Source organism: Salvelinus fontinalis, chromosome 22 (genome assembly GCF_029448725.1).
Source record: "Salvelinus fontinalis isolate EN_2023a chromosome 22, ASM2944872v1, whole genome shotgun sequence".
NCBI classification, from domain to species: domain Eukaryota; kingdom Metazoa; phylum Chordata; class Actinopteri; order Salmoniformes; family Salmonidae; genus Salvelinus; species Salvelinus fontinalis.
The window spans coordinates 32,071,762-32,080,887 of NC_074686.1; the positions used below are offsets into that span (position 1 = coordinate 32,071,762).

The following is a 9,126-nucleotide window of genomic DNA, read 5'->3' on the forward strand; positions in this document are numbered from 1 at the left end:
TTTTCCATATATAGACACACCCTATGTGTTTTAATAATGCATATAGTTGGTTTTGAGTTTACGGTTTTATGAAATAAGACAAATGCTCCAAGAGGGTGCCAGAGATCTAGATAACCAGAAGGGGGGGGGGGAATTACGTGACCCAACTATTTGCCTCCCGCTGCTGCTGGCTTTCGCAGATTCTGGGGTTAATCGGACCCACAAATGCTGATGCTCAAGATACTCAACTAGTCTCAAGAAGGACAGTTTCATTGCTTCTTTAATCAGAACAACATTTTCAGCTGTGCTAACATAATTGCAAACGGGTTTTCTAATGATCAATTAGCCTTTTAAAATGATAAACTTGGATTAGCTAACAACATGCCATTGGAACACAGGAGTGATGGTTGCTGATAATGGGCCTCTTTACGATAACAGGCCTCTGCCATTTCCAGCTACAATAGTCATTTACAATATTAACAATGTATTTCTGATCAATGTGATGTTATTTTAATGGACAAAACATTTATTTTCTTTAAAAAACAAGGACATTCCTAAGTGACAGGCCTTAGTTGTCAATGACTGTATTTGTTTGTGTAATAAAATCCACTTTTATTAGAAGTTCTTAGTTCAAATTTTCAGCAAAATAATGAGTATCAGTCATACAGATATTGACTGGCAGGTTCTATTATTATGAATACAGTTCTATCATGTGACAAAAGGTGTGGTTATAGAGAAGAGTGAGACGATGCACAGAAACGAAACTGACAAGGAGTATTGATAAACTGCAATGAAAAAGAACAGAAAGTCAACCCATTCATCAGCATTGGCAGCATTGGGCAAACATTTGTTACTGGTTTACAGAGGTCAATCATGAAAACATGATTGTAAAATTAAACCCTTTAATGACACTGAGCTTAATTAACCTCCATTAAAATCAGTTGGACAGTGATGAACTGGCATGGGTCACTTTTTACTAATGGGGAAGGTTACAGTCAGAATGAGAGATTAGAGAATGACATGGTTTGCATCCCAAATGGCACCCTATTCCCATATAGTGCACTACTTTTGACCAGAGCCCACAGGAGTCTGGTCAAAAGTAGGGAATAGGGTGCCATTTAGGACACACTAATGAGCTTCTATGATTAATGTGGATCGGTTATATAGGCATTGGCGTTCTCCTCAAGTTGTCATTAACCAGACAGATCAGTCTTCTGTTGGTCTGTCAGGGTGGTTTAATCAAACAAAGGTCATTGCTGAAAGGCCTTTTTTAATGGAGCAGGAAATTGAGGCTCTGTCTGGTGGTTGTCAAGAGCTGGTTTTAGCAAACTTAGCCAATCAGCTTTCCCATGTGGTTTACCAACATTTCCCCACAGGGATAAAAGTCGGTATCTTTATGTTGTTAGGATGAATATTACATTCTATAAAGACCACCAACCATCCTTGATATGTTTTTAGAATATTTTTCTGTCTCTCTAGGTGGATTCATCCATTCAGAACACTAGAGCCATCATGACTGTGGTAACCTACCTCCTGCCAGTCTGTAATAAACTTGTCAGAAAGGTGAGAGGTCACAGTTGATATCAGCTGATCTACCAAGTTGTCCAAGAAACCAATGTTTACTGGGGTTTGAGTAGACAGATGAATGTCAATGGTGGTCATTTTCTCCAATGTTTTTACATTGGTTAGATATAAAAAAATAACTACCATATCCTATGTCTGTGTCTCCAGTATAAGTCAGAGAGAAGCAGTCTGGACTCTCCACAGAGCTGGAGGGACAGGCAGTTGTCCACGCCCGTCAAAGACGGCGCACTCAGCGGCAAGAACAGCAACGGCTTCGGGGTCAAGTCCCTGGAGAAGCATATGGCCAACCTCACCTTCCTGGAGAGCAAGTAGTCCAGTCTAGTGACCTTTGACCCCTAACCTGTATCACCTATCACAGAGCTGGAGCATACCATTGTCAACCACCTGGGGGGGGGGGGGACGACGACGACAGACGCCTCACTCACTTAGACAATTTTGTCCAAAAAAACTAAAAACGCTCACTTATGTGCCTGTCAGTGTAATCAGCCCATTCACTTTGTCGTGTAACTGTAACCTGTAGCACATCTCAGCCAAATGTATCACATGTATGAAGATATGAAATGTACTGAAATGAAAGCCAGAGCATGATGCCATTATCACGTCTTTGAATCTTACCCAGTGATTTGGGCTGTTACCCCAGCTTTCTGATCACCTGGTCCCAGCTCAGTTTTGAGCTGTCTTGTCGATACCTATGGCCATTGTCATGAGGAGTTGGCAAGACTGGCCAAACAGATCTGGGACCAGGACAAACGCTGATATTGCTCTCACTGTTGTACACCAACCAAACGCATCATGGCTTAGCAATTATTGAGTGTAATTAATGCAATCTCACTTTGATGCCAAATAAGAGAGTAAATTGAAGGTTTAATCACTGAATTATGCCACTTAGCTTGTATAAACTGACTGACACATAAAGTTCTTATTATGGCTCTATTTCAGCAGAGACAATTTTATCCGACTGACTTTCTACTCTCTGTAATGTATTGAATCATTTTCCGTGTATATGTGGTATACTGTTTTATCCATGTTTTCAGAAGACCTATCTAAAAGACTGATGGTCCAGCGCATGAGTCAAATGAACTGTGGTTTTGAAGCTGTTCCTTATGAAGTGTACTTGTAAGTAAAAGTCCGTCCCAAATGGCAACCTATTCCACATACTGCACCCATTCTGCCAGTCACATTCTGTTAAAGGTCTCCAAAGCACACACCTCCCTGGGTCGCTTGTCTTTTCAGTTCGCAGCAGCTAGCGACTGGAACGAGCTGCAAAACACTCAAACTAGACAGTTTTATCTCCATCTCTTAATTCAGACTCAATCATGGATACTCTTACTGACAGTTGTGGCTGCTTCGCGTGATGTATTGTTGTCTCTGCCTTCTTGCTCTTTGTGCGGTTGTCTGTGCCCTATGATGTTTGTACCATATTTTGTGTTGCTACCATGTTGTTGTCATGTTGCTACCATGCTATGTTGTCTTAGGTCTCTCTTTATGTAGCGCTGTCTCTTGTCGTGATGTGTGTTTTGTCCTATATTTGTATATTTTTTTATCCCAGTCCCTGCAGGTGGCCTTTTGGTAGTCCGTCATTGTAAATATGAATTATTATTATTTAGCCCTTTTTTTCTCCCCAATTTCGTGGTATCCAATTGGTATTTACAGTCTTGTCTCATCGATGCAACTCCCGTACGGACTTGGGAGAGGCGAAGGTCGAGAGCCGTGCTTCCCAACCAAGTGGTACTGCTTCTTGACACAATGTCCACTTAACCCGGGAGCCAGCCCCACCAATGTGTCGGAGGACTGCACCCGGCCCGCCGCAGGAGTCGCTAGTGTGCTATGGGACAAGGACATCCCTGCCGGCCAAACCCTCCCCTAACCCGGACGACGATGGGCCAATTGTGCGCCGCCCCATGGGTCTCCCGGTCGCGGCCGGCTGCGACAGACCCTGGACTCGAACTCAGAATCTCTAGTGGCACAGCTAGCACTGCCTTAGACCACTGCACCACTCGGGAGGCCTTAACTGGCTTGCCTAGTTAAATTAAATACAAATATAGTGCACTACTTTTAGTTTTTCTGTTCAAAAGTAGTGGTCTATATATATCAAATAGGGTATAATTTGGGATGCTGTCTAAGACTGCCTTGTAGGCTTTTGTGTATCACGCTGTATTATTATGGTACTTGAAGCATAGATATCTGTATCCACAGAGATGATGAGTCTGGTCCTACTAAACCTGAATGGTTTGTGTGAAGACTAAACCACCATATTAAGCTTTAGAGATAGTTGTGAATTAGTGCAGGTAAAGTCGGCTGCTGTTGAGTAAAGCCCCAGATGTGAAGAAGTAGATTTAGTTTTGGACCATTATTCTTTTGACAGTTAAATGATTATAAATGGAACACAAATTTAAATAAACATTATTTTTCTTAAAACAGGGTGGATTGGGTAATTTAAGTTATTTTGGTACATAGTCAATGACCGACGTAATGGAAATATCTTACGAATTTCCTCCTTTAGAAAATTACATTTCACATTCCATCAATCATTAAGAGCTAAAAAAAAAGTATCTCCTAAAACGTAACTGGCTCAATTTCTTCCATGTTACAACAAAACAAACAAAAGTATTTGCACTGGACTACCTACTCCTGGTAGAGGCTAGAGAACCTCCATCTCCACTGTCATCCACATCTGGACAGGGGTATGCTTTATGCAGGTACCTAGGTCTGGCTGGGTCTGAAGGAGATGAGGGACCCCTCCAACAAAGCTGCCCCAGGAAAAGTCCCTGTGAACTCTTCATTCCTCAGCATGGCTCAGGCTGGGTGCTGCTGGTCCGTTTAGAGACGATGCTCTCGTACTCCTCTCTGCTCAGGAGCCCGTTAGTGACTGTCTTGCTCTCTATTTTAAGAAGGCTGGTCAGATGCACACAGGTAGGAGAGTTAGCCATGCTGATGTAATTTACCTTCTCAATGGGGTACATGTAAATGAAGCACTAGACTGACCAAAAATATGTTTTAACTGGAATGAAGCTTATGGAAATGCTCCTCACCTTTCCCAGTAAAAGTTTTGGCCTTTCAAGAATAACCTCATTGACCTCCAATAGCCGACTCCTTATGCAGCTGAAAAGAGAATCTAGGATTACATTCCAGGATCATTTCAAAAGATCTACGAGTAATAAATGGCACTAACCATAAACGGTGGATTATCTGCCGAGGTGCAAAAGGTTGTAATCACCTGTAAGTGGTGTACTCCTCCCCACCTGCACAAGTTTCCCTCCCTGGGAAAAAGGAAGACGCGCTAGTTAGTTTGACAGTCCCAAGTCAAACTCAGAGGATGACAATACCATAGTTTATAGCAGTAGTATAACGTACCAGATAATACTAGTCATATAAAATCATATATATTTATGTTATGGAAGATAATATACCAGATTTATATAACATTATTTAAAAAATGTAGCACATAATCTCTGACTTCTCGGACACTGTTCTGCAGGCGACTGCAGCCAACGCTTATTTGATAGTTGATACTCTTGATTGTCCTGCCATTCTGAAGAATAGGGTGAGTCTCTGCCAGGGTGATCACACAGGTTCTGTAAAAAACTGGTAGCGAAGTAACGGGTTGATCTGCTGTAGTGTCGTTGATGAGCTAACATGGTCAAATTTGAAGTGTAGCAAGTGCATCTACTTATCTCAATAGCAGGAAATGAACAATGATGTTCTTACCTATTTGAATGCTGAAGAACGCACTGGTCTTCACAAGCCGCACCCTTGATATCTAAGCACAACGAATACACAACTTTATTAATTCATAACAATGTCAATAAACCAGTAGTAACGAATCATGAACAAGAAGGGTTTTCAGGTTTTTGGACCAGCCCAACACTAACACATTAGTCAACTGCCCATTCTATAAAATTACTGTAAATGGCATAAAGGCTGTCAGGCTGCCATAACCAAAACACGTGTTTGTATCATGTTGACGCCTAAGCTCAGTAGCCAACATTGGTAGCTAAAAGACGTTACCCCTTTTATACCACCGAGTGTAATACCGATCCCTGACAGAGGGTGCCTTATTGTGTGTTTTGTCTTCCGTTGATAGAACTAACTAGTACCAAAGGGCATCAAATAATAGTAAAATATTTGACAGATAATTTTACAAATGCTTCGATTTCGTAACGGAGTGTAAATGCTGTTGCACTTCTTCTTCGATGAGGTTTAACGGCGGTTGGCATCCAATAAATGTTGCATTACCGCCACCTACTAGACTGGAGCACACCCTCCTGATGTCAACAGGTGTTATCTTAATGTTTCGTACTGTACTATACTGTACCCTTAAATGTTACCTTTTCTTGTAGATGCAATGCACTTTTAGAAAGGGAATATGTCTCTATTAAAGGGAAGGATGCTTGACAGTGACCTTACTTTTGATTCGGTGTTGCTGCATACAGTGCAGTAGGCTGTCAATTTCTCATGCCCTTCAAACCCCACTTCAAGTGATTAATAATAAATCCAATCCTAAAACTGGGATGAATCCAAAATGCCTCTAAACAGGTGTTTCATCAATGAGTAATTCCCTTCATAATCATTACTTTTCATATCAATGGCCATTGCATAATACATTTCAACTACATGACCAAAAGTATGTGGACACCTACTCATCTCATTCCAAAATCATGACATTAATATGGAGTTGGTCCCCCTTTGCTGCTATAACAGTCTCCACTCTTCTGGGAAGGCTTTCCACTAGATGTTGGAACATTGCTGCAGGGACTTAGTTCCATTTAGCCCAAGAGCATTAGTGAGGTTGGGCAATTAGGCCTTGATGGGGTTGAGGTCAGGGCTATGTGCAGGACAGTCAAGTTCTTCCACAGCAATCTCGACAAACCATTGTATGGACCTCGCTTTGTGCGTGGGGGAATTGTCATGCTGAGAGAGGAAAGAGCCGTCTCTAAACTGTTGCCATAAAGTTGGAAGCACAGAATCGTCTAGAATGTCATTATATGCTGTAGCATTAAGATTTCCCTTCACTGGAATTAAGGGGCCTAGCCCGAGATATGAAAAACAGCCCCGGACCATTATTCCTCCTGCACCAAACTTTACAGTTGGCACTAGGCATTCGGGCAGGTAGCGTTCTCCTGGCATCCGCCAAACCCGTGCTTCACCTTTCCAGAGAACGTGTTTCCACTGCTCCAGAGTCCAATGGCGGCAAACTTTACACCACTCCAGCCGACAAATGGCATTGCGCATGGTGATCTTAGGCTTGTGTGCGGCTGCTCGACCATGGAAACCCATTTCATGAAGCTCCCGACGAGCAGTTATCATGCTAATGTTCCTTCCAGAGGCAGTTTGGAACTCGGTAGTGAGTGTTGTAACCGAGGACAGGTGATTTTTACGCGCTTCAGCACTCGGCAGTCCCATTCTGTGAGCTTGTGTGGCCTACCACTTCGTGGCTGAGCCATTGTTGCTCCTAGACGTTTCCACTTCAAAATAACAGCACTTGACCGGGGTAGCTCTAGCAGCGAAGAAATTTGACGATCTGACTTGTTGGAAAGGTGGCATCCTGCATCACCGAACTCTTCAGTGAGGCCATTCTACTGCCGATGTTTGTCTATGGAGATTGCATGGCGGTGTGCTCGATTTTATACACCTGTCAGCAACTGGTGTGGCTGAAACAGCCGAGTCCACTTATTTGAAGGGGTGTCCACATACTTTTGTGTATATATAGTGTATATGTAGAGGTGAGGATGCACCTCTACATAGGTGAGGATGTGGATGCAGAGGTGAGGATGCAGAGGATAGAGCTGCTGACATAGCCATACTTCTCCATCTGTATTCTCCTGAGAAGATAAAGTACAGACTTTCGTATAACCGCAAAGCTCCATACATTTTACATTATGATAAATGAGGATGCCAGATCCTCCATGGACAGGTCCGCCCCCCTCTCTTTAGAATGACTATCTTGAAATATGACTCACTTTTCTAACTTTGTTGCAAGTTTTCTGTATATTCAGCTGTTTTTTTTGTAGAGTAGACCTAAAAGCTCACATAGCCACACACACAGCAGTTTGATTGATGTGTGCCGAGACGTCTGAAAGTATTGCTTTCAACTTACAACGCCTGACCTCTCTCCTCCAGAAAATTGTGCTTGGCTCATTAGTGTGCCTTTTACACTCTGTTGACACTAGATGTCACTGCTATACAAGTTTGGAAAGGTTGGTGCATGGTAAATACAAGAGGTAACACAAGCCAATGCCATACCCATATGCCACTTATCCACAGTCTATGTGTTTTAATGGATGATTCATCGTGGCAGATCTTTAAAACTTACCACATAGCCTCCTACTGATAGATGTGTTTTGTTCTGATTCTGTTTTAGAATCAGAACAAATATTGTGTTGGTGCTAATGGGACTTAAATCTGTTATATTTCAATATCAATATAACTTTTTTATACTCAGCTTTAATGTTTCTCCCAGGCCTTCCATAAATGTTTGTTCTCTTGAATTTGTGTCACTGATAATTACGTAATGATTTCTAAGGGGTAGGGGTGGGACAGAGGGACCATGGGAATGTTTTCCCTTCCTGAGTTTGAGAAATCGAGACTCGATACTGACCGGTCAGATTCCAAGCATATCTGACGTGGCTGTTTGGCTATGTGGACAATTTGTAGGGAACATTTTTTCTTGCACAAGGCAGCTTAGGTGAAATTACCTCATGTTGACCACATAATTGGTAGAGAGGGGGGAAGAGGGAAGAGGAGGGAGAGAGAGAGAAAGCAAAAGAGAGAGGGGGAGGGGAGCGAGAGAGGTACACAGAGTTTTTCCATGTATCGGCTAACTTTTGCCAAGCTTTTGGAAACTGTGGCTGAGTACTGCCTAAGAAATGTGTTTTTCCGTTACTCTTCTCTGTGGTAGTGTAGTCTGCAATTGATTCTGGGAAAAAAGACAAAACTGCAGCTGAGACAGTGGAAATAAATATAAATAATGAATTGGATCTGGCTTTAAAAAAACAGTTATGTTAAATGATTGAAATACAATAATTCTTGCAAGTCTGGGTTGGTGACAGAAATAGTAGTGTATTTGTCTCTCTGATTGGAGGATGATGCTCATCTCTCAACTGGCTGCAGTAAGTCAAGTGCTCAACAAGTTGCGTTACAAAGACATCTGTCACTACTGAAACAAAGATGGTTTTCTCAGAGTGAACTGTAGAAGTGCTAAGGTCATAGACAAGCCTGTATTAAGACAGCATAGTTCAGTCACCTCTTACACTCACACTTTCTAGGGGGACGACAGGGATGAAACCACAGCCTTGACAACACTTTCTCAAGGGATTGAGTAGCTTTGTTTTACACAACTTAAAAATAATGTGAAGAGTGAGTTTGTTAACAAACTGGCAGTTGGTCTGACGTGGTGTTTGGAGTATTGGAGAATTCCTCAGACATCTCAGCACATGCATTGTATGGCTCATTCAGACACACACACACACACACACACTGTATATACCCACCACTCCAATGTGTTACTCTGACTGATGATGATTATGAGCAGACTGGGACCTCAAATTGCTGCAGCTACAGACT

The 9,126-nt window shown here is 42.2% G+C and overlaps 1 protein-coding gene and 1 long non-coding RNA gene across 6 annotated transcripts in view; one reads left to right on the plus strand and one right to left on the minus strand.

Moving 5' to 3' along the window:
• Positions 1–2,516, plus strand: part of LOC129820204 (alpha-catulin-like) — a 141,268-nt gene extending 138,752 nt beyond the window's left edge. For both annotated transcript variants that reach the window (XM_055877205.1, XM_055877206.1), the window contains exons 18-19: positions 1,459–1,542; positions 1,711–2,516. In XM_055877205.1, coding sequence (XP_055733180.1) covers positions 1,459–1,542; positions 1,711–1,875 — 249 coding nt within the window. In that variant the 3' untranslated portion in view covers positions 1,876–2,516. The remainder of the gene's footprint in view (positions 1–1,458; positions 1,543–1,710) is intronic.
• Positions 242–5,773, minus strand: LOC129820205 (uncharacterized). 4 transcript variants are annotated; one of them, XR_008754160.1, is made up of 6 exons: positions 5,572–5,773; positions 5,272–5,323; positions 5,021–5,148; positions 4,781–4,823; positions 4,596–4,665; positions 242–4,458 (listed from the first exon to the last, which is right to left on the minus strand). It is a non-coding gene; the product is annotated as an uncharacterized LOC129820205 (long non-coding RNA). The 4 variants fall into 4 exon arrangements; XR_008754161.1 differs by having other exon boundaries at positions 5,009–5,148; XR_008754162.1 differs by having other exon boundaries at positions 4,974–5,148.
• Between the last annotated feature and the right edge of the window lie 3,353 nt (positions 5,774–9,126).